Below are 23,526 nucleotides of genomic sequence, written 5' to 3'. Positions count from 1 at the left end.
TTTTTCCTTTAGGGGAAAAAAACTTGTGAGAGGAAAGTCCAAATTAACTGTTTGAAGTCAAAACCAAATATTGCATAGTACAAGTTCCTGCCTTCTGTGTTCCTGAATTTTTTTTGCCTCCTGTCCTCAAAGTGTTATCAGAGGCCCCTCAAAGTACTAAATGCTGCACTGCAGCCCATCCTGCCTGTCCTGTGCCCTGACCGATTCCTCTGTGTGTTCTTGACATTGTGCCCTGGCCTTGTCTTCAAGCCTTCTGCCTTCTCACAAAGCTATTCTTATGCTCACTGCCTCATTTTTTCCTGCTGCCTCTCCAGATGCCTCCTACTTGCCTTCCAAAGCCTTGTAAAGATAAGAGCAGTTCTACTGCACATAAGGGCTCAACATGAAACATTTATTATTTCCATGCTAGACTTTCACTGCCAATTCAATGGGGGAGAAATTGTCTCCCAGCCCTCGTGCCTCCATGTCATGTAGGACCTTGACACTTCTGAGAAGACCCCACTAGTGCTGCTCTGTAAATCTGTTTTACAGATAATATGCTGGTTTTGTTCTCAGTAATTCACTGTGCTAGCTTGGATACACTCCTGTATGAATCCTTTGTGCTCAGGAGAACTGCTGCTGTCTCCCCAATGCCAGGAGAGTTGGCAGGAGAGCTTTGTTTTTCCTGTCTAACTGTGGACAAATGGGAACCAGAGAACAACCTGCAGTGACAGGTGACGCTGTTGCTATCCCCAAAAGACCCACCGGATCAAATTCTTTTCTAAATGCTGAGTGGGACACCACACATCTGGAAACCAGAACGATCTAGTATGTGCTGCCATGTTCACCTAACCCCTTCTTCTACAAGTAGAGCTGTACAGTGAGAGGTCTGAGAGGTTTTATTGCTGCTTTTCTGGCCAGGTTTTGCGGCAACCAGAAACATCACTCCAACAAAACAAAAGCTCCTTTACCTCAAAAATATATAGGACAAACTTGACAGCAATCTCCTTAACCTCCTATGGAAATTGAGTTGGCTTCTTTTCATCAGGTGTCTGTGTTCGAGTACTCTGGTTTCCAGCAGACAGCATGAGATGGAATGGACGGCATGTTTCAAAGGCTTTTGTAATCAGAGCCATCTGATTTGCCAAATTGCATCAAAGGTCAGAGACTGGCAGTAGCACAGAGTGGAGCAAATGATCCCTTTAAAATCCTTATTGGACGTGGGTCACGTCAGGAGGCAGCAGGCTTTGCTCAGGGAAACAGCTGCCGCAGAGCAGCACACATAACTGTGCTTTAAATCTTTTGGATATTTGTTGCATAAGGGCATCGCTGCTGCTTCCAGAGGCCTCTTGGGCAGCCTGTGGGCAGCAGCTGCAGGCACAGCGTGGCTGTCCCGGCCCTCGGGCTTCCACCTGCCGAATCCAAGCCTGACAGGAGGCTGTAGCCAGGTGCGGGTCGGCCTTTTCTCCCAGGCGACCGGCGTAAGGGCGAGAGGACACGGCCTAAAGCTGCGCCAGGGGAGGGTTAGGCTGGACTTGTGCAGGGCCAGAAGTGTGTCTCTCCAACTCGGTAAATTCCCTGATTCTGTGAAATTAGGGGGAATTTCATCACAGAAAGGGTGATTAGACATTGGAATGGGCTGCCGAGGGAGGTGATGGAGTCACCCTCTCTGGATGTGTTTAAGGAAAGACTGGGTGTGGTTGGACCCAATGATCTCTGCGGTCTTTTCCATCCTAAGCGATTCCGTGATTCTGTGAAACCGGGGGCTGTGCAGGGTCACCCCGACCACAGCCACTGCCGTACCCCGGCTCCTGGCGCAGCCCCAGGCCCGTGCGAGGGGCCGGGCGCGGCCGGCGGGCGGGCCGGGGGCGGTGGGGGAGGCTCGGCCGGCGCGGCCGCCGCCGCCGGGGCCGATTGGCCGGGCGGGCTCGGCGGGCGGGGCCGGCTGCAGCCTTGGCCGGGGGGGCGCCGCTCTCGCACCGCTGAGGCGCTGCCGCCGCCGGGCCCAGGCGCGGGAAGAGGTAAGGAAGGGCCGCCTGCCCGGGGCATGGGCCGGGGGCGAGGGAGGGTGAGGGCCTCTCCTTCTTTTGCCCCTTCCTCTCTCTCCGCTCTCCCTTCTTCTTCAGCCGCGGCTGCAGGGCGGGAAGGGCCGCGGCAGGGCTGGGAATGTCAGGGAGCGGGTCTGGCGCATCGCGGAGCGGGGCTGGGCACGGCTGGCGTTCCGCAGCGGCTGCCGCCGGACGCCGCAGCTTTGATATTCGCGGAATAAACGCGGTCTGTGGTAATTCGTGATACGCAAACTGCGGGAGAGACGTCCTTAAATTGCTGCTGCCCGTGTCCAGTTTGCTGTCCAGGCAGGGAGGCGAGACTAGATTGTCGCGGATTTAAAAAAATAAAACAACAACGCACCTGATTTATGGCGAGGTTAACACCCAGAACCGTACGGTCCTGCCCATATCCGTGGGGCTGGGAAGGCACGCGAGGCAAGTGCACTTGGAGTTGTACATTCCTTTTTACATACGTCGGATCCCCTGGGGCAGCAGGCATGCCTTCGCTTTCTTCCGGGTTTCCTTTTCTTCCCCTTTTCTTCTGGCAGCCCAGAAAATTTCGATCTTCTGAGCAGCAGGCAGCCTGTAAAACTGCAGTTTTAATCACCTCATCCCGCCTTAAGTGCTGTATTTCCCTGCCTGTCTGTAGGAACTGTTTCCCTCCAGGAAAACGCGTACAGATGAGCAGGATCAAATGGAGCACCTCAAAGCAGATTTCTATCTAGACCTGTCCATCTTGGACTTTGTCTCTAACACCGGTGCCCCCCATTTCATTACCTCTGTCTTGTTTTGCCCTGATGGGTCTGTCCAGTGTTTGCAGCTGGGAAAGCACAGACTGTTGTGTGTCCAGATCTGTTTACATAATAAACTAAAGAGTAGGTTCCTACTTCTGTCTTGCAGAGACACTAGGAAGGCAAAACTATCGTCACTATTTTTATTTGCCTGGTGAGAGTCGAATTTGGTAGGGAACAAATGCATTAATTAGCTTGTGAGTTTGGATTGATCCTCTGATTCATGCTGTGGATACTGGGTAGTCTAAATATAGCAAGCATTTCATGTTCTCTTCTCAAGCTGACAGAAGTGAAAGTGAGCGTGGGTTTTGCTAATTGACAAGCTTTTAGTTTGGTCCTGCTGTGTTTCACAGAAAGAAGTTAACCTGCTGCTGTTGCAAGTCAAGGATAGCATGAGAGAAAAAGCAGCTCAAGGAAGTGAACTAGGTTTTAAATACCTGTAAGTATGCTAAAATAAGGGTGTGATATTGCAATCACCCTGCAGTAAAATGGAAAATCTAAAGATTTCAAGTAGTTCCATATTCAGCTGGTGCAACGACAACAATTTCCAGAACATTCAGCCTTTTATCAAGTCCACAGTTGAACTCTAAGTGCTAAGTAAAGAAACCTTTCCTCTTTTCATGGAACCTAAGAATTGCATGAAAGGTAAACCCTCAGCATCAGAAGTAACATACTTTGAGCTGGGAACAACATGTTTATTGAAGGCCTTCTGAAAGCTCTGTCACTGCCATTTTCTACTAAAGCAAGCTGTTACTAATCTACCTTTAATTGCATGTTTTTTGCGAGTACACAGATTTTTATCAACTTAAAAACATAGTTTTTAAGTTGATAAAAATAACATAGCAACTTAAAAACATAGTTTTAACAAATATTTCAGATGTAGAGATGCAGTTGTCATTGGCTTGGGCAGAGGACAACAGCAAGGCATTCCAGCCCAGAATTAAAGTATCTCTGGAGTACAAGTGTTGCTCTTTGCTGCTCAATTATGTCAGATCACCCTGCTGTCTTTTTTTTTTTTTTTTTTTTCATTCACCATAAGCCTGGGTATATTTAGATCTTTTGTTTTCATATAATACTTCTCACTCATAATTTTGCTCTTAGTAAACTTTGAGTAATTAAGTTAGAAATTCCTCACTGGCCTTATATTTTTAGTGTGGTTAGTTACAGTGATCTGTGTGGTCCAGTTTGAATAACTCTATTGCAACAACATGTAATTATTACAAACTGCATCCTTGGACTTGGGTGAAGTTGGGTGTTACTCTACAAAAGATCAAATAATCCAATCTTTCTACACTTTTCAGCATGCTAGGTGAATCATCATTAGTGAATTTTTGTCTGTGCTGAGCCAAGTGGTGTGTTTGAATTTATCTGGAGTAAAAAAGAGATCTGAAAAGCCAGTAGAAGATCTTGTCTGCCTGTGTTAGCCCATTTCAGGGTTTGGGGCACAGATCTTCAAGCCAGACAAAACAGCAAATAGGTGCATGGGGTTTTTTGAGGGGAAAGTTTGTGTGTATAGTTGTGGATGTCCATGGATACCCTCTAAGTAGTTGCCATTAGAATTTTAAAAAATCCCAATTAACTTAATAGCTCTGTGTTAAAAAATATTGTTCAGGATCTCTATAAATGCGACAGAAATAAATATCACATGCAGATAAAAAAATTTTAAAATCTAAGCATATACATTTTCCCCCCCTTACCCCCGGGAGTCACAGTGCAGATATCTCAGCTGGTGTTTGCAGAGCATACATGATAAGCTCATTTTCTCAACCTAATCTCATATTTTCACATATTCATATTTTAGTATTATCATCACTCCCAATTTCTCCATCTCAACCCCTTCAACATTTGAAAACTCGGGATGTCATTCTGCAAGGGGCCAGCAGAAGTGCCTTCCTGGCTCTATGTGCAGAGCTGGGGTTGGATGTGGGCTGCTGCTGGATGTGGGATAGTTTCCCGGTGAGTCACGCAGATCCCGCTGCAGTCGCTTCCAGGGAGTGCTGGGCTCCGCATGATTAGCGGGCTCTCAGGGTGACATTGTTTCGTGAATGATGCAACTGAAAATTCCCTTTCCTGTGCTTCTTGTTTCCTGATCGATTTTCCCTCATTCTCTAAGACATTCCAGCAGCTGCGCGTCTTTTGCTCCTGGTCCCTTTTCCCCTACGAATCTCTGCGAAGACAAGTTATGTCCACAGCTACTCTAATTAATTTGGTACGAAATGGAGGGTTCCAAGTAAGAAGGAGAGCCGCGCTCACGTCCCGCCTCCTGCAGGACGAGAAGCGTCCTGCAGCTGCCTGCGCCATCTCCACCTGCGAGCGCCGCGCCTCCCGCTTCGACCCCGACGGGAGCGGGCGGCCGACCACATGGGACACCTTCGGCATCTGGGACAATCGCATAGATGAGCCCATTCTCCTCCCACCCAGCATAAAGTACGGGAAGCCCATCCCAAAGGTGAGCCTGAGCAACGTGGGCTGCGCCAGCCACATAGGGAAGAGAAAGGAAAATGAGGACCGATTCGACTACGCTCAACTGACAGAGGATATCCTGTACTTCGCAGTGTACGATGGGCACGGCGGGGCAGCAGCTGCAGACTTCTGTGATAAGTACATGGAAAAATATATTAAGTAAGTGCTCATCAAGGCAGTGTGTGTCAAATAAATTATAGCCGAGATTCCTTTTTAATGGGTTGTACATTGTAGCTAATCCTCCTAGGTTATGTAGCTGCCTGTCCTTATGGGACAGAAGGTGTGCTGGGTAGAACAGACATGCTATGAATTACTTAATGAGTTGGCACCTGCCCCAACCAAGCCCAAAACCACAGGAGACAAAAGCACAATTGTGCCCTCTGTCCAGGAAAGGTCTTGGAACACAGGGAGAGTGTGGACTGTTTTCACACAGGCTCTCTGTAATTGCTGACCTATAGTTTGCTTACACTCTTCTGTATCTATCATATCCCTGGATGCTGGATAAGGACCTTAGATATTTGCAGAATTACAGGATTATGCATTCAGTGCACACAGTTAGTAAAATCACATTACCTTTCCACTCAGGTCCAGCATGATTCAGTGGGTGCTGGGAGGAGATAAGACTGTGAAACGGATTGATCAGGACATATATTTCTTGGAAAGAGGTTTAATTTATTTGTTTACTTGCTTGCTTCCAGGGAATTTCTTGCTGAGGAGGAGAACTTGGAGAATGTTTTGAGCAAAGCTTTTCTAGAAATAGACAAAGCATATGAAAGGCATGCTAATGTCTCTGCTGATGGTAGGTAAAAAAAATATTCTACTCATATAGATGTGGAGAATAAAGTTTGTTTTATTTGCCCAGTAGTTTTGCAGTAAAATGTTCAGAAAACTTCTTGAAAACATTTTTACTTAAACGAGGATTTTGCTCTGGTCACTTACTGCAAATAAAACAATTATGCTTTACCTCCTAAAAATGAAATAACTTCTGTAAGTCTCAGTCAAATTTACTGGAGGAGTTATGAATCTGAATGTTAGCATAATCACCAATTAATTTCTCTTAACATGATTCTAAAAGGATTACGTTTATCAAGGTAGCAAAGAGTGATTTAGATTTGCAAGGACCATAATTTTACTGGTAAGAAATGTGGAGAAGGGTGTTTTTTGATTCACTTTTTTTTTTTTTTTAATTTTAGGGGTGTGGGGTGTGGGTGCTTTTTTTATGTTTACTTGTTTTAAAGCTGTTAGTCCTGTGGATTAAAAGCAACAGTGTCAAAGTTCCCCTTCCTAACTTGGCTGCTGCACCTGAGGAAGAACATAAGCCAAAATTAATGCAACCAATATTGCTTCTGTACAAACAGAATCACAGGAGTAGCTGAGTGGGAAAGGGAAAAAAGCAGTGAAGAGGAAAACAAGTTTGGCCGTGGTAAGGCTGCGGTAAAGCTGGTACCAGCTCCTTTAGACTGCCATTTCATCCTGGCTGTTAATGAAGTTCTTGTCTATGTGTCTAGAGACTAAGTACCGCTGAAGTTCTAGTTGCAGCAAGCAGAGCTTATAGCAAGTAACTTAAGGGAGATAGAAGTGCCTGTCCCAGTTCTATCACAGGAGCTTTCTCAGCCATGAGATGCAATTTTGAGAGTCAGTTTAGCCAGTTTTAAAACGAAAACCCCAAAAAAACCCAATTTAAAAAAAAAAAAAAAAAAAAAAAAAAAACCAAAACAAAAAACACAAACACCTACCCACAACAGAATAAAACCAAACAAAATCCCCCACAAACAACCAAACAAAAACCCTGTCCCCATGCTGGTGCAGGCATGGGCAAAATACCTGAGGTTCTACCAGAAGAGCAGAAACTGTAAAAGTCTTCTCTCCAAGAAAGACTGGAAACCAAGAAATCCTGTATGGACTGAAGTGCTACTGTATTCTCAAGCTGCTTTTCTGGAGCACTGGTTGAATACTATCAAGTAATGGAGTGGCTTTCTGCACTTTAATTACTAGATGAATCTAGGTAGCCTCAAATGCAGATCAGATAGCCTGACTGCTGCAGCACTGCCTCTTACCTTAGTCTGCACCAAGGATCAGGAAAAAAGTCTTAAGTCCTGAGATGCAGCCCTTAAAAAAGGAGGATAGAATCTATAAAGGTGATTTTCCCATTGCATTTCATATTGTAAAAAAGACCAGAGTTACTTTTGACCTATGAGCTGAGTTATAGCTGAGCTCTTGAGAGACATCAGCAGAGCAGATGTGCTTTTCTCATCCCACAGCCTCTTTGCAAATGTATTTTCTTACCAACCAAAATCCAAGACAGTATTTGAGTACAAGTTTGTGTGCTTCCCTGGATCAGACCATTTCATTTTCAGATCTAATTGTTCCCTTCCCTGTCCCTTTGTGCCTTTGTGAGTAAGACAGCTCTTGGTTTGGCTCATTGTAGTGACCTCTGTGTAAGAGCAGCTCCTTGAGGAGAAGGATTGAGAACTGTACTGGATGTATTATTCTGTTTTTTCTGAAAACTATTTAAAATCATAATACTTTGTAGATGAGACTTACAGAATTGGATAACAACAATATTTGACAAACTGTGCAGCAAGCAGAGCATTTTAGAACTGCTTATAGGATTTTTTTTTTCATACCTTTTAACTAACTGGTGCTGCTTAATGCCAGAAAATGTATGCAACGGTTACCAGGATACTGCACAAGCCCTCTTCATTAAAAAAGCAAAATAGACAGCAAAAGAGTTGCCAAACATCCACAGGGGCCACACTCTGGCAGGGGCTCAGTGTTTCTCAGGCTGAGCACCTGCAAGCTCTTGCAGAAACCTCCAGGATCTAAGAGAGCCTATTGTTCTTGGCTGAAAATCAAGTTCTAAAGCAAGGAATGGAGTAACAGGGTGCAAAGTCAAGTTTGGATTTCTGAACAGATTAAACTTCTCGCATACCTGTTGGTAAAATAACTCAATACTTTGTTGATTGCTTTGGGTGGATATTTTTGCTGTTGCTGATGTTTTGAAAGTTACATAAAATTTCAGTGCTTGGGATGTGTCTTTTTTAGAATCCCGCTTCCAAACTGATTCAGTTTGCCAGCAAAATTTCTGATTAGGTGTGGCTATTCTCGATGTGACAATCAAGACAGTTGCTAGAGTATCTTGAAGCTGGTGGTTGATTGTGTAATTTGGTGTATCTGGGTTACACTGGATGCTCCCCAAGTCTGACCTCTTTTTGAAACCTGGCCATAGCTGATGAAGTGCAAAATAATAGCTTTGACTTGTTTCAGCAGATGCCCCTTCCAGGGCTCACTCACTTCACTGTGTCTGCAAAAAAAAACAGCGCACATTCAGGATGTCCAGGTATTTACTAACACACAGCCAGTTTTAAAACTTGTTCCTGGGTGTTTGAAGGAAACTAAACCATGGGACAACTCCCTGTAACCAAAATGGCATGTTTGAGGCATTGTTTATAGTACTATTTAAGGGGTAAAACCTTACATAAGGCATAAATTTTACAGGACTAGAGACGTTCCTTGTTGGGAGACCCCAGCTATGTCTTCAAGGGCATGGCCCTCTGTAGGTCACTCAACAATGATACAGTGTTTGAAATTAGAGGTGGAAAATACACAGCATGGTAGTTCCTGTGAGATTGCAATAATAAAAATGGTTTATGTGTGTGTTCCAGGTACTACTGCTGTGTCTGGCATACAGTTCACCAGTGCTATTGCCAGCTGTATTGGCCTGCTGGGGCCTGGTCCAGTAACCCCTCTGACAGTGACCTATATCTGTTGTTTCACAGAAAAGCATAAGAAACTTGCTGTAGGCAGGTCTGTGATAATCTCTGCTCTGTCTGAATCCTGTGTAATCATTAACAGCTTAGAGCTAGTCTGAGCCCTGAAGCTTGGTGTTTGATACCTCTTCAAAAATGTGTTTTCATTCACGTCCATGCATTTAAATACAGGCCAGTCACATTCAAATCACTGCTAGAGTTAGGCATAGAACATAAAGGAAATTCACATCCAAAAAATGACATTATCCATGGCCCCCAGAGATGGGCAGAATTTTCTGCTATTTTTTACCAGCCATAAATACTAAAACATAAAGGCTGAAAAGCTTTGCTCAGCAAGGATAGAAATAAGAAATTAAATTCTGTGCTTGAGGAAATTTGAGCATTTCCCTGAAGAAATGTGAGACAAACCCTTTCTTGGCCTGGAAAAAATACTGGAATCTTACCAGGTATTGTTACTGCTTCTGTTCACTGTGAGCCAGAGAAAACAAGAGGGAGTTTGTCCATCAACCTCCACATTCAGTGCATCCAACGCTAATCACATTGGCCACTCACATCTGGAATAGCCATCTTATTAAAACATAGCCAGGTGTTAACTTGTCTACCCATGTTTGACAAGGTTTTTACTCTTCAATCTTATTATGCTGACAAACAGTAGAAGTTATTTTAAAGTAATTACATTTTTAAAGTAATGTTTGTTTTGTTGGGGTTTTTTGTAAGTTACCATTCAAAAATGATTTTCTTTACTTTAAATATGTTAACCTGCAACACTGAGGGAAAGGGAGAGCTGCAGAAATTGTACTTGAGTATTTAATAAGTTTATCAGCATTGTAAAGGCAGCCTTTTTATCCAAGGGCTCTGATTATTACCTAATCAATTTAAAAGACACGAATTACAATATTAAAGGGATGTTTGTTTTGCCAATTTTTCCATTAGTCAGAACAATTAATAAACTTCTATTCAGTGCCTTTAAGATGGCTCCATTTCATTTGGCACTGGTTTGAACTCCCCATATTGGTGTTATTACCTTGAGGGAGCAGATGTTCTTCAGTGGCCATTCTTGCCATATTATGAGACAGCTGGTCTTCTAGCATTGATAAAATTCTTCATTTGATAGCTAGGTTGGTTGGTTACTTATCTCCATAGGGGAAACTAAATTTAGATTTTATTTGGGCTGAATTTAAACTGGTTTTGTCACACAGTTTTAGTGAGAATGCGAGAACAGTGGCAATTCCCCAGAGATACCCAGGCTGATTTACCAAGGCCAAAGATGCAGGTGCTTCCTACATGACCTGCACAGGGCAGTGCAGGCAGACCTGAGAGTGACTGACTCCGTTTCCTGTTCTGCAGCCCTTATTCTTGCATCTCCAGTGTTGCAGGTTTATTTTGTTTGAACAAAGTCCCTGGGTGAATTTCCTATTTGCCTCTGTGTGCGTGTTATTTGTGGCAGACACTGTACCTGGTCAGCAGCTCTAGAACTGGAGGCCCTGGACACTTTAAGCTGGGCTTCAGTGGAAAGAGAGATCTGCTTAATTTTGTCCCAGGTGAAGGAGTCCAGCGGTTCCTAGCCTGGACTACCGGAAGGTTTCCACATCCTCTTTGTCACATTAGTTGAGATGACTTGCAGTAGAAGTTGTCCAGTGAGTGTTAAGAACCTATTGAAAGATCTTAGTTTTATAGTGATATTGTTAGGAGAAAAAAACTCTTTAATTGTTAAAACCAATACATGTGCTGATGCAACGTATTTTGTGTTAAACTAGTAGCAGTTGTAAAAAAGCATTAGAAATGCCATCCCATCATCATTCCTGTGGTTTTGAGCTGTGCTAGAAATCACATAATGCTACATCTGGCTTCATGCATGTTCTTGCATCCCTACTCAGAGCATGAACTGGATCCAAGGAAGAGATTGTGAGCAGCAGGTTTTTTTTTCCTAGGAGTGCTATTTAACTAATAAACATATAAAGTTCAAGTCACTCTGTTCACGACCACAATTCTGGGCAATATCCTGTTCTTTAGTACCAGCCCTTGATTTTGTAATAGCAGCTCTTTTCTTTGGGAGTTTGCACTGAAAATATGCAGATTCACCTGAATTCCAAATATTTCCAGTCTTTTGGGAATTGAAGACTATGATTTAACTTTTTATATGTTTCTCAGCATAGTTCTAAAACCACAGAATGAAATGGGAAAGTAGCAGCAGTTCTGCATTAATTTTAATGTCTAAATAAAAGGTTTCTTCTGTAAAATAAAAAGGTAGTTTAACATAGGTTGCTCTATTTCACTTGTTCTGTTGGCTAAAACAGGTATTTTACTGGTTCTACTAAAATTTCTAATTGCACTGGTACTTTTTAATATCTTATTTTCATAATGTGCCTCAAAGTGACCCTGTACTGGGCTAGTCCTTGCTTCAGATGAGAAACAGGATGTCGGTGCCCACCAGTGCCACCAGTCAGAAGTTGCCACATCCAGTTTCCAGTGTCCCAGCCTGCGTGGCCCAGCCCAAGGTGTGACCATGGCCACTGACAGTCACCCCTGACCTGCTGGTTCAGCGTTCAGCTAAACCCAGTCCTCGCTGCAGTAATAATACCTGTTTTATATAATAACACCAGCTTAATTAACACCTGTTTGTGAGGGTTTGTGTTTGGGTTTTTTTGATTCACAGACTTGCTGCTTTCACTGCACAACAAGGCTCAATGCATTTTCCAGGGCTTGGTGACTTCAGTTTACTCCCAGCCCTGTCTGACTTACAGGGTGCTGAGACCTTACAGGGTTGGGGAAGGAGGCTGCAAAGATCTCACAGCTCTTGCATTTCTGTCACTACCTGTTGGCATCTGGTCAGATTTCAGGCTGCCTGGCATTCCTTGGGATCAAACAAAGTTTGATCTCAAATCTGTCCCATGTCCCTGGGGTCAGGACTGCAGGGCCAGAGGTAGGAGCACATGTAGTTGTAGCTGATCTCTGCAGAAGTAGTGGTGGAAAGGCAGCGACATGTTAACTGTTAGTACATGAAAACAAGAATATAACTGGGGAGTCACATTCCTAAGCAAGCCCAAAACTCATCTCAAATTGGCTTGCTTTGAAAAACCAGAACAACTGGAAAAGCCAGAATGGAGGTGACCTACAGAGGGCCTTTCAAGGGAAATTGCATTGGCTGTAGATGCAAATGTGAGGCAGACAGTAGCTGGTCCTGTCCAGACATTTTGGTGTAATAGCTCAAGTTAGCAGGAGCTTTCCAGACCTCTCTTGCTGCGTTACCTCTGCAGGAAGAGAAGATAACAACTGTAAAGTGGGACTTACCCTTTCAAAAAGCAAAGAAAATGAGGAAAGCTGGGCAGTTTTTCTGGCATTTCTTCACTGCCGATGATACAACAGATCTTTTTCCTGAAATAGGCACTTGCATTTCTCTTTTTCAAGAGTTTCTTTTTTCTTCTTTTTCTTCTTCTTCTTTTTTTTTTTTTTCCAGACCATTGTAGCAATTGAAATGAGAAGCCCTTAAATCTGCTTGCATGAGTGAATCCAGGCAGGTCCCTGAGTGCAGTCAGCCAGCTCACTCCCTTACCCTGTAGAGAAGGAGGGTAGCACCATGGCTCTGTTTTCCTCTCTGGGTACTCACAGTGAACCCCTGTCAGGTGAGCCCAGCAGTGCCCCAGGCAGGCTTCCCAGACAGCCACTGCCACCTGCATCAGTTTGCAGGCACAAGGCAAGGCTGAATCTCAGAATCCAGCTTCACCTTCACACTGGGAAGGTGAAGCTGGATTCACCTTGTCACACTGTCAACTCCAACAAGTTGACAGGGAGCATCTTCCCTGGAAAAAGCCAGGAAGCCTGTTGGCTGAATCACCCTCTGGGGGAAGCAGAGGGGGAGTATAACAGCTCTGACAGCAATAGAAGGATGCCACAGACTGATCTACTGCTTTCCCTCTGATGGAATTACAATTACTGTAGCTATAAATTATAAATTACTATATAAATGCCTGCTTCTCCACCTAACAGAAAGAAAGAGCCATCACCTTTATGGTGACCTACTTGTGTAGTCACTGTGCCCAGGGATAGGGACAATAACCCTGTAACTTGAGGCGAGCTCATGGGGCTAAAAGACTCTGCTACAAATGGAAAGGAAGCTACTGTACCTTCTACTGCTTTTATCCCACTTACCCTGTTTGCATGGAGCCATGTTGTTGCACAGAAACACTTCATCCTTCCCACCTCCCCTCTCTTCCTCCAATCCTATATGCATGCATGTTTGCTTTTTTTTTGGTATGTGTAAATTTAGTTTTAACTTCAAAGCAGTTACTTGCTGATTAGGTAGAGCACAAGTTGTCTTTATTTTACCAATTGAAACTGTTGCTTTTATAAAGGGCTCCACTCTTTGAGGCTGTGCTAAAACTTCTCTCTTTGATGACACTTGTAGCAACTCTGCTGAGCTCTGGGACCACTGCAACAGTGGCTCTGCTCCGGGATGGAATTGAGCTGGTTGTGGCAAGTGTGGGAGACAGTCGTGCTCTGCTGTGCCGGAAAGGAAAGCCTGTGAAACTCACCATTGACCATACTCCGGAGAGAAAGGAGGAGAAGGAAAGGTACCTGCAGGCTGATGATGTGGCTTCCCAGAGCACAGCCTCAGTCAGGATGGACTTCTGCTTTGCTACTGGGTTGGGCCATGAAGGAAGCAGAGTTGAATATAGAGCCCCTAGACTTCTCTGAGCTGGCAGTAAGCTCCAGCTAATGCATTGGGTCCTGTTTAGAGGACCAGGGATGTGGAAAGACCTCCATGAGCATAAGATCTCAGCAGTAAGATCAGCATCACTGAGATTCAGTACAGAGCTATGATCACATGGTTCAGACTTGTCCAAAAGTGCCAAATTGGAGCCAGCTTAGAACCTGAGGAAATGCACTGTGATTCCCAGGTCAGGACTCAGCCTGCCAAGACACATCCCTTCCATAGAGCCCTTCAAACAGCTAAAGCAAACCCTCAGCCTCTCAGCTTAGGCTCTCCATACATCATTCCTCATTCTAGCTACTGACAGAAATAGAGGATAGAGATAGGGGTAATGGTGTGAAGCAGTAACTAATTTGCTTTTTCTTTTGTGTCTCTGGACAGGATTAAGAAGTGTGGTGGCTTCATTGCCTGGAACAGTGTGGGACAACCTCATGTGAATGGTAGACTTGCAATGACACGGAGCATAGGAGATTTGGATCTTAAAAACAGTGGTGTGATAGCCCAGCCAGAAACAAAAAGGGTTCAGGTAAAATAAGGTCTGGTTTACAGAGACAGCAGCACTTGGACTAAGGGCTTCATAAGTATTTGATGCAGCGGTGGTACACACACCACACAAGTCCAGGTGAAGCCTGATGGCCAAGCATTGTTTTTTACTGAAATAACCAGAGAACAGCTCTCATTAAGTTGTTTCAGATTAACACTAACAGAACAGAAAGGAATCTGGTACTAAATACAACCAGATCAACTTCTAAATCTCACTTCTCAGAGAAAAATATATGATGAGAGAAGAAAGATAACATATGATATGTATTACAGGTGTCAGTCATTTTGGGTCCTGTGGTCAAATGAATACTTTTGAGGTTAATGCTGGTATAAAACCATCATTGAGAACTGGGTGGGATATGGATGGGCTGACACCAAAAAAGTAGGATGTATAGAGATTTGCACAGTTGAGAGGAAGAGGGGGCAGAGAAAAGGACAGCTGCATGTATCTTACCATTGCTCTGTAGTCATCTAGAAAACAAATTAAACACCCTGAAGGTATTCAGCCTCCACTTTGGCACAAAGCTCTCCTGTCAATTCATATTCTGTTCATTAGTTTTCCCCAATGCACCTCTCAGGGCCCCAAGAACTTCTATTGTTTTGGTCCCAATAAAGTGCCATCCACTGAGGGTTTAGGGAGATGACTGCAGTGTTATCATGTCTTCCTTGAAATCCTGAGCTTCAGGTAAAATTTTGCAGGAGAGCACACAGCACCTGGAGAAAATAAAAAAGTGCTTTTCAAGAGTGTAAAAACATGGGGTTCGTCACCTTGCCTTGCAGCAAGGGTCATGCATCCCATGTGCCTCTGTTGCAGCTGCACCATGCAGATGACAGCTTCCTGGTGCTGACCACCGATGGCATCAACTTCATAGTGAACAGCCAGGAGATCTGCAACTTCATCAGCCAGTGCCATGACCCTGCTGAAGCTGCCCATGTGGTCACTGAGCAGGTAATGCCAGTGCTGCTCTGGGGACCGAGGGCTCCTGGTTAGGCTGGTTTGGCTTAAAAAAACCTAGGTTTTTGTTTACACGATACCACACATTCAACTGAATTGAATGGTGCTGGCTGAGACATCCACCAGTCCTGCTGGCCAGCCTTATCCTTACCCTGGGTCTCGCCACATCCTCGCCAGGCATCACATCAATTAGCTTGTTTAGCTCACTGTCCACTGAACTGCATGGGATTGTAACTGCTGCCTGTGCTGAAAATGTCATTGTCATAGACAGAAATGGCCAGTTTCTGACCATGGTTCTGAATGGTGGCATATCCTATGGGAAGCTCTGGGGCATGTCAGAATGGAGTAGCAGGGCTGGGAAGGGGCAAGGGAGTCTTGGGCCTCAGGTTGGGGAAGGGGCAAGTCTCTGGCCTCAGGGTGTACTGTGCCAGGTGAAGCCAGACACTTGTTTCCCTTTCCAAGCAAGACACTGATGCTGACACTTTGTGTCTTCTCTCAGGCAGTGCAGTTTGGCTCTGAAGACAACAGCACAGTTGTCATAGTGCCATTTGGAGCTTGGGGCAAGTACAAGAACGGGGAGATTACCTTCTCCTTCAGCCGCAGTTTCGCTTCCAGCGGGAGGTGGGCGTAAAGACAATGCCACAGAGATCCTTTCCTGCCGCCACCTGGACGCAGCATGCTACAGGAGAACACCTCCATCTGTTCCTAGGCTGACTCAGTGTCTTGTCCATCTCTTCTGTTCCCAGTGTTAGAAGATGCCACTGTTCCCTTGGTGCGTAGTGCCCGTTGTTGCTTACGGCTGACCGTGTCTTGCTGCCCTCGTTATTCCTGGCAGCATTGGGGCAGCGCCCTGGGTTTGTCACCCCCGCAGCTCCACACATCACTTTGTTCACACAGACAAGGTTCTGGGCTTTCACCTGAGGCTGGAGGGGGTGCACAGTCATTTCATGCCTACTTGTGCTCCTCAGGACCCTCAGCTCCCTGGCAGCTGTGAGTCCCTGAGCCACATGCTGGCTTCCTTGTCCGATATAACACAGGGGAACAAACGCACAATATTCTCAGGTAGACAGAAAGAGGTTTTGTTGTCTTCTTCTGCTGCAGCCACCTGAAACTCCCCTGTGCTCCAGGAGAAGTGGGTGAAAAATGAAGAAGTTTCAGAATGTTTAGGTTCTGATGCCAGTGGCATTTGGTGTAGCTGTACAAGTTCCTGAGACAGTGCTGCTTTGTGCTCTCACTGCCATCTTCTGTGATCCTCTAGCTCCAAGGAGACAGACCAGGCTGGAGCCATGTGCTGTTGGACAGATGGGAACTTTTCTCCATTGGGTCCAAAGCCTGTGCAGTCTCTGTGGACCATGAAGCAGCCCCTTGCACTGTCTTCTCTTTGCTGTCAGTGCCTGACAGAAGCACAGAGGAGGGAAAAAGACGCACAGTTTTGATATCCAGAGACTCTCATCAACTTGAATTTCTTTTGTTTTGAATAAAGAAATATGCTGATTTCAAAGAGTTCACTCTTCAAGATCTGATGAGTAAGACAGTTTATTTCTTCATACATACATGAGGATTTTCCTACCCTCTGCTGAAGGTGTCTGAGTTAGTTGTGATCTCTCATGTCTCTTCATGGTACTCAAGGAGGTATAAAATGCCCCGAACAAGCTAGAGAAAGGAGAGAGCCTTATAACAATGTAAGGTAATTTTTGTAAGTTTTGGGTATTGTTTCTAGTAGATGTCAGATATTCAGATACCAGGAAGGAATTTTATACTTAAAGGAAGTGTTTCCAGCTCCCTTCTTGGAGGGGAATCTGTATCCAGTGAGGCATAGGGGGACCAGAGCTCTGATCCAGCTCATATCACTGTTGTGACATGGACTGCAGGTGATGTGTTGGCACAGGTGAAGATCTGTCCCAGTGTGCCTCATTCAGACCTCTTCCTTCCTCCATTCCATGTCAGCTGTCAGCTCCTGTGGCAGTGAAATATGGGCAGAGAAGAATTGGTCTTTTCTCAGACTTGCCAGAGTATTTTTCGTTCTATGGATGCTTCCAATAGCACAATTGTAAAAACAAAACAAAATGAAAGAGAAGTTGCCTGATACTAAATCACCTTGGAAAAAAAAAGAATTCTGAGGTGCCTGGACTGATTCTGATTTTCCAGTGTGAAATACATCTCTCCATTACTTTTATCCCTTTCCTTTAGTCCAGGGTTACCCCTTAGGCAGTCAGTTAATTAGTTTTTCCTTGTCTGTGGTGGAAGGCCCAGCAGCACCCAGCAGAGCACTGTGTGGTACTGACAGCATTAAGTACTGGGTATGCAGAGTGCCCTGGTTTTGTCTGTCCCATCACTTGGTGCGTCACGTGGTATGAACAATGCATTTATTTGGGTTGTAACTGCAGTGCTGTGTGTAAATCTCTGCTGTAATGGATGCTGGTGCCCAGGCCTGTGTAGTGAGCACACCACTGGTTTACAATCCTAATTCCCTCTCCCTCCTCAGATTTTCCCCAGAGCTGGAGTTCAGTGTTCACCTAAGGTCAGGATGGTTGCTGTTGGGGGTTTGTATTTCTCCTAGCAGCATAGTTGTCTTCTCAGGGGAAGGATCCATCCATAACTTCCTTGAAATTTTACCAAGGAAGGGATAAGACAAAGCTCTGTGAAACAGAGGATTACTAGATTCATGTGTATTGGTGGTTGCTATTGCTGCTTCTCTGCTATCACAGAAACACTTGGATTGGGAAGGACTCCTAGGTACCATCTCACCTCCAGTCCTTTCTTTTGGACCCATTGTTTTCTTTCTCCAGTTTCTTTTTCACTCCTGGGGCAATTCCTGTAGTTGCTGCTGTTTGAGTCTTGCCACAAGCCCAGCCCTCTCAGAGCACTGAACTGAGGCTCAGTAGGCACAGGCCGGGCTCCAGTATGGGGCAAAAGCTGCTGGTTTTCACTGGGGTAGGCAAGGCACCCCTCCAACAGGTGACACACCTGTTTGCCAGGTTTGCTGCCCATTCAGGTGTAAAGTGCCAGGCTCTGGGTGGTGATACCTGTGCTAGGAACCTGCCCAAATCCTTCTACACACCCTGTCAGCCAGGGAACAGCCACCTCAGGGTACATTTCAGTATTGCCTCACACAGAAATCTTCTCTTATACCGTGATGACGAGATGACCAGATTCCACCAACCCCATGACGTGCCAATTGTGTTAGTAGCATGTGCAGCTCATGTAAACATGAACAAGAAGCCCTGGACCCTGCACAATCATCCACACCAATCCAGAGTGGGGAGAGGGAGATGTATTCCCTCATCTTCTTGCAGAGACAAGACAGTTCCTGCAGCTCAGCAAGGCCATCTGTGCCAGGACACAGCCCAGAGCCATTGCTTGTATTAACATATTCCCAGCTTCAGCGTTATAGAGGATAAGCAGTGCATCCAGCAAACTCCCTGACTCCCACAGGAGGTTGCTGCTGCAGTAGCAATAATACACTGGATATAAAGCTGCCATTGTCTGTTGTCTGTGACCCGTGTTGGTTGCCAAAAAGGACCATGGAAGATGAACCTTGGCTGAACATCAGCTGCTCTTATCACTCCCCTTCACAGCAGAGTGGGGGCTAGTGGCAGAAAATAAAATGAAAAGACCCCAAAACCTGGTCAAGATAAAGATAATTAATAAAGAGTGTTACCAGCCCCTTTTCAGGTGCCAATACAGTGCCCAGCACTGTGAGGATGCTGTGGGGAGATGAGCTCCATCCCAGCCAGGCCCAATAAACACTTTAGGTTTTCCATCTGGTCATTAGACCTCCTGCAGCCCACGGCAGCTCTGCAAGCAACCAGCTCCACTGTACCCCCTCAGGGACTGGCAAGATCCTCCTGCACAACAGAGCTCCTTCAGCTTGAGGACAAAGAGCAAATTGTTCTAAAACGACAGCTGCCTGCCAGAGAGGTTTATTATTCCAGGACAGTGAAGGATCTCACACTTTGAATGAAACAAAATGGAATGTTTGCTCTCTAGCTCACTGTCTCTCCTGTGCATCTGTGGTTACAACTAAAAGAGTATTTTTTGTTTATGACAGACTGAACCAAACATTAGGGGTTACCTGCTGAGCAAACTGTGAAAAATGCTTGCTTTTTTTCAACCTTTTAGGGGATGGATTGTGAAATCCATTGGGTTTGGTAAGTATATTTTCCTGCCTGAACATACCCCCTGGAGCATGAATCTCTCTCTGTACAGGCACTGCAGGAGGGTGGGCTGTGGGTGCAGAAAGGCAAAAATGCTGTCCAGCTAAGTATACATTTTTACTGTGAGGATATGGAAGGCACGGGGGTGGCCTCATGTTGCTGGAGGATTTTCTAGGAGAGGTGTTGAGACTGCAGATGGATTACCAACTTCAGTCTCTCCACCCCTTGCAAAGATGGGGTTTCATGCTTTATAGAGGGAACTCCCAAAAAAGTCATTTGCAGCCTGGATTTAGGAGAGCTGGTCTCCCTGGATGATGAACACAGCACAGGAGACTGAAATGGGGCAGAGATACAGTAATTAATTTAATATAGGTCTTCATTACACTCAGTCCCTTTGGGCTGAAATGCTCAGGGCTGGAGAATAATCCTGGAGCAGCTGAAAATGGGGGTGTGGAGAGAAATCAGCAATATCACTGCTTTTTACATATTGAAAATTGAGAGGAGATTAGACTCACCACAGGATTTCTGTTGAGTTCCCTGGGATCAGGGTTCCACGAGCCACATTTTCTGTCTCAGCTGGTGGATGTGCTGTGGTCAAAGACACTGGGCTTTTTAGCTAAGGGAGAAGCACAAAACAACAGCTATGAATGAAACTGGTTTAATAATAATTTCTCTTAAAAACCTTCTTTCATCTTAAAAACCTTAAAAACCTGGCAGTTGGGCACTGCCAGGTCATTGCTCACTCACCCAAAAAGTGAAATATACAGTACAACAACACTCTGGGCATTCCTTGGTTCCAAACTGCTGTTCTGAATGCAGAGATACCCATCAGGTGCCCTCTTGGCCCAGGATATGGAGTGCTTGGGCAGTGGTGCCTGTCATAACTTTCTTACCAACTCAAGTGCATTTGTGTACATTTATTACATCATGCTTTGCCTTGGGGCTGTGTGTAATTTCTGTTGTTTGATATTTATCTTTGGTGTAATCTGTGTTTGAATTCCATCTAGTGTGAAATTTTATAGAAGTGCCCATCTTGCTTTTTTTTTTTTTTCTCTTTAAAAATGTTTTTCATCTTCATAAACACAAAGCTACAGTAGAGCAACTAAGTCTATACTGGAATGCTCACAAGATCTTTCAATAAAGAATTGGCTTCTAGGAGCTATGTCACTACAAATGGATTTTTCTTCTTCCACCGCATTGCCAATTGCCAGAAAAGCTGCAGCTTCTCAAGCTGTGTCACAGCTGTCCTGTTAGCCCCGGGCTTCAGTCCTTGCCATAAAAAGCTTCTGATAACAAAGGCTTTGACTACAAAGACCTTCTCCCAGTGATAACCAGTGCAAAGTACCTCCTGTCTCTGGGCTGTGCTGCACCAGGATGTCATGTTCTAACTTTCTATTTCTGTCTGTCTGGGTGGCTGTCCTAGTGAGCAATGCCAGCCTGTGACACAGGGCAAAGAAACAAATTGGGCCTCTGCAGGAATATAGTTTTGCTGCTGCATGAATTCAAAGCTGCTCTGTTACACTTGAAAAAAACACAAGAGAAAAGTAAGAGCCAGGGGTTTTAACTCAGCTGCAGAAGTGGCCCTGAGATCACTGGTATTTTTAGTTAATGCAGCTTTTTACAGCTGGGCTCAAACCTATTTTACTCTCCCTCCCTTGAAGGCAGCCTTGACTTTAATGAGGTCTTAGTTTCCTACAGCTGAGCTCCAGCATTTCTTTTTAGGAGAAGAGTCCTGTTTTGCTCTCCTTTGTTGCCAACCCGCATCTCAGCTCAGTTTAGAGCTGATCAGCTCTTGGATACATGCACATATCCCATGGTGGTCTTGTAATCACTGCTCACATGGGTAAATTTGGAGAGCTTGGGTGGTCTGTTGGAAAACCTGCTGGCCAGCTCTGCCCTTTCACAAGTCTTGGGATGTGGCTCCCAGGTTTCCCTGTAGTTGGAGCATTTATCCTGCAATGAGCATCCCTGTGAGCTGCTTCTTTGTGAGAAGAGGGCAGCGAAGCACCAGCAGCAGTGGTTCCTTCCCCAGCTTCAAGATTGTCTGGGCAGAGCACCCAAGTTTTAAGGAGAGCTTAAAGCTCTCAGAAGCTGTGCCTGGGAAGGGCTGGGAGCTCTTCCCAGAGATCGTGTGAGCACCACCCCCTGCACCTCACCCGCACAGGATTTTCGTCGCTGCCGTTGGGCAGAGCCTCGCTACAGCTCCCCCACGCCTCAGCGCTGGCAGTGGAAACACGCACCCAGACGTTGTCTCTGCTCCTACCCGGCTACCGCAGGGGCTCTGGTCCCCTCTGGTGCAGGAAGGATTGCATTTAGGTTCATCCGTGACCAAGTTTTGGTGCCATTTTTGACCTTTTTTTGTGGGGCCAGGCCCACATTCAACGCAGTGCCACACAACTCTTCTCCAGGAAGACAGGGCAGGATTTAGCTCCCAGCATATCAGCCCTGTTCCTGGGCTTGCTTACCCCACCCTCCTCCCTACATGGTGTGGCACAGTAACCTCACTACTGACTCAAATCTGTATCCTGACAACGAGAGAGATGTGTCCCACTGCCAGGAATTCCTTAAAAACACTCATGCATTTTATACAGAACACTGAGTCTGGAAAGCAGCTCAGCCTCACTTTTCTGAACTGAGTTACTGCACCTGTCATGAAAGGCAATTCAATTACAGCAAACTAGCCACAAATTTGGTTTTACCTGCTAAATGGAATGCCTGGTCCTGGGCAGTGGTTCCACCTGGCAGGAACTGTGGTGGAGCCAGAGCTAAAGGCTGGGACACTTGCAAGGAGCTGCCCTGTCACTCAACAAGTGCCCTCATTTCACTCCAAAACTGGCTGCTGGCCCAGCTGATGCCTGTTGGGATTTACAGGGCTGGGACTGCACTTTGCCAGTCAAAAGGTCCATCAGGACTGTGGGTTCCACCACTTCCCAATGCTTGCTCCTCGCACCTCCACTCTCCACCATGCCTGGAAAATGAGCTTGAAATACTGCATATAGTCATTGACCCAGCTGCAGAGAGCAGCCTGGACCTGCTGCTAGTAGGAAATCTCTCCCCTGAAAGAGTGGGAGGCAATGCCAGACCCCAACCCAGAGTGGGTATGGTTACCTGGCTCAGAGTGCTTTGGTGATATTGATCCATGACCTGCTCCCTGGCAGCAGAAGGGCACTCAGGCTGCAGCTGTCATGTGTGTGCAGCTGCTGAGCATAGTAACTCCCCCAAAACTGTTGAAGAGAAAATGTTTTTTGGTTTTCTTTTCAGTGTGTGGAAAGATTTAAAATGTGGAAATGGCCAAGTGTGAAACACTTGAACCTCTGCAAAGTGGACATTACCATCCTATATAACCAAGACATGGCTAAGCAAGGCCATGGAAATGGCTTCTCTAACTCCCTTCTTTTCCACTGCCCTTGTCCAGCAGGACTTAATTTTTTTGTCTGCTTTCACTGTATTGGCAGAGCCTGTTCTATGCACTGTCACATTCTGCTGTTGCAGCATAGCAGGGTGGTAGAAATGCTGCAGCCTTCCTTGAGGCATCTCCTTCAGAAGGTGCTAAGAGAAAGGCCACAAAACAGCCATTTCAAGTGCCCGCACACGCCACAGACAACTCAGCAAAGACAGGAAGGGTCTTTGCATGATATATTCCAGCAAGGGGCTTATTGCATCCACCACGCCAAAGGGACCAGAGACAAAAGACAGGACCATGTGGTCCGCATGACTGAAGTGTGGGGTCAGTGACCAATGATCTGAGGGCACAGGGGCGGGAAAAGGGCAGCAACCTGTAAGGGGGATGAAGGATGAAAAATTGGGGTGGGCAGTGTCAACTGGCCAGTGGGGAAAGCAATCTGATGCAGATTAGCAGTAGTGCTGCAGAGCATAATGAGTTAAGTCTTCTCTATCAGCCTAGGTGGGGAAAATGCTCAGATATCAGAGGATTCCACATTCTGCTGAATTCACACTCTACAATTTAAATCAAAAAAGAACAAACTAAGGCACATGATTTCATGCTGCACCATCATGGATGGGCATACTCACACTCAGAAAGCAAAAATGCGACAAGTAATAGAAACTTCTCGTGATGACACAGAAAAATGTTACTCATTAGTTACCGC

The 23,526-nt window shown here is 45.5% G+C and overlaps 1 protein-coding gene across 2 annotated transcripts; it reads left to right on the top strand.

Annotated features, from left to right (window-relative positions):
* The first annotated feature begins 1,918 nt into the window (after positions 1-1,918).
* PPM1K (protein phosphatase, Mg2+/Mn2+ dependent 1K) lies at positions 1,919-16,763 on the top strand. 2 transcript variants are annotated; one of them, XM_030238825.2, is made up of 7 exons: positions 1,919-2,000; positions 4,932-5,440; positions 5,980-6,080; positions 13,457-13,622; positions 14,144-14,288; positions 15,120-15,254; positions 15,760-16,763. In XM_030238825.2, the coding sequence occupies exons 2-7, from the start codon at positions 5,001-5,003 to the stop codon at positions 15,889-15,891; spliced, it is 1,119 nt and encodes a 372-aa protein (XP_030094685.1). In that variant the 5' UTR covers positions 1,919-2,000; positions 4,932-5,000; the 3' UTR covers positions 15,892-16,763. The 2 variants fall into 2 exon arrangements, with proteins under 2 accessions (XP_030094685.1, XP_009099610.1); XM_009101362.4 differs by lacking the exon at positions 1,919-2,000 and adding an exon at positions 3,172-3,257.
* The last annotated feature ends 6,763 nt before the right edge of the window (positions 16,764-23,526 follow it).

Source organism: Serinus canaria, chromosome 4 (genome assembly GCF_022539315.1).
Source record: "Serinus canaria isolate serCan28SL12 chromosome 4, serCan2020, whole genome shotgun sequence".
Taxonomy (NCBI): domain Eukaryota; kingdom Metazoa; phylum Chordata; class Aves; order Passeriformes; family Fringillidae; genus Serinus; species Serinus canaria.
This window is presented reverse-complemented; position numbering and strand designations above follow the sequence as displayed.

What these genes read in the sequence shown, in the direction of transcription:
- PPM1K (XM_030238825.2), top strand. Translation starts at nt 5,001, where the DNA reads ATGTCCACAGCTACTCTAATTAATTTGGTACGAAATGGAGGGTTCCAA. An exon ending in TACATGGAAAAATATATTAA is followed by an intron (nt 5,441 to 5,979) that starts GTAAGTGCTCAT and finishes GCTTGCTTCCAG; the next exon opens with GGAATTTCTTGCTGAGGAGG. An exon ending in AGAAAGGAGGAGAAGGAAAG is followed by an intron (nt 13,623 to 14,143) that starts GTACCTGCAGGC and finishes GTCTCTGGACAG; the next exon opens with GATTAAGAAGTGTGGTGGCT.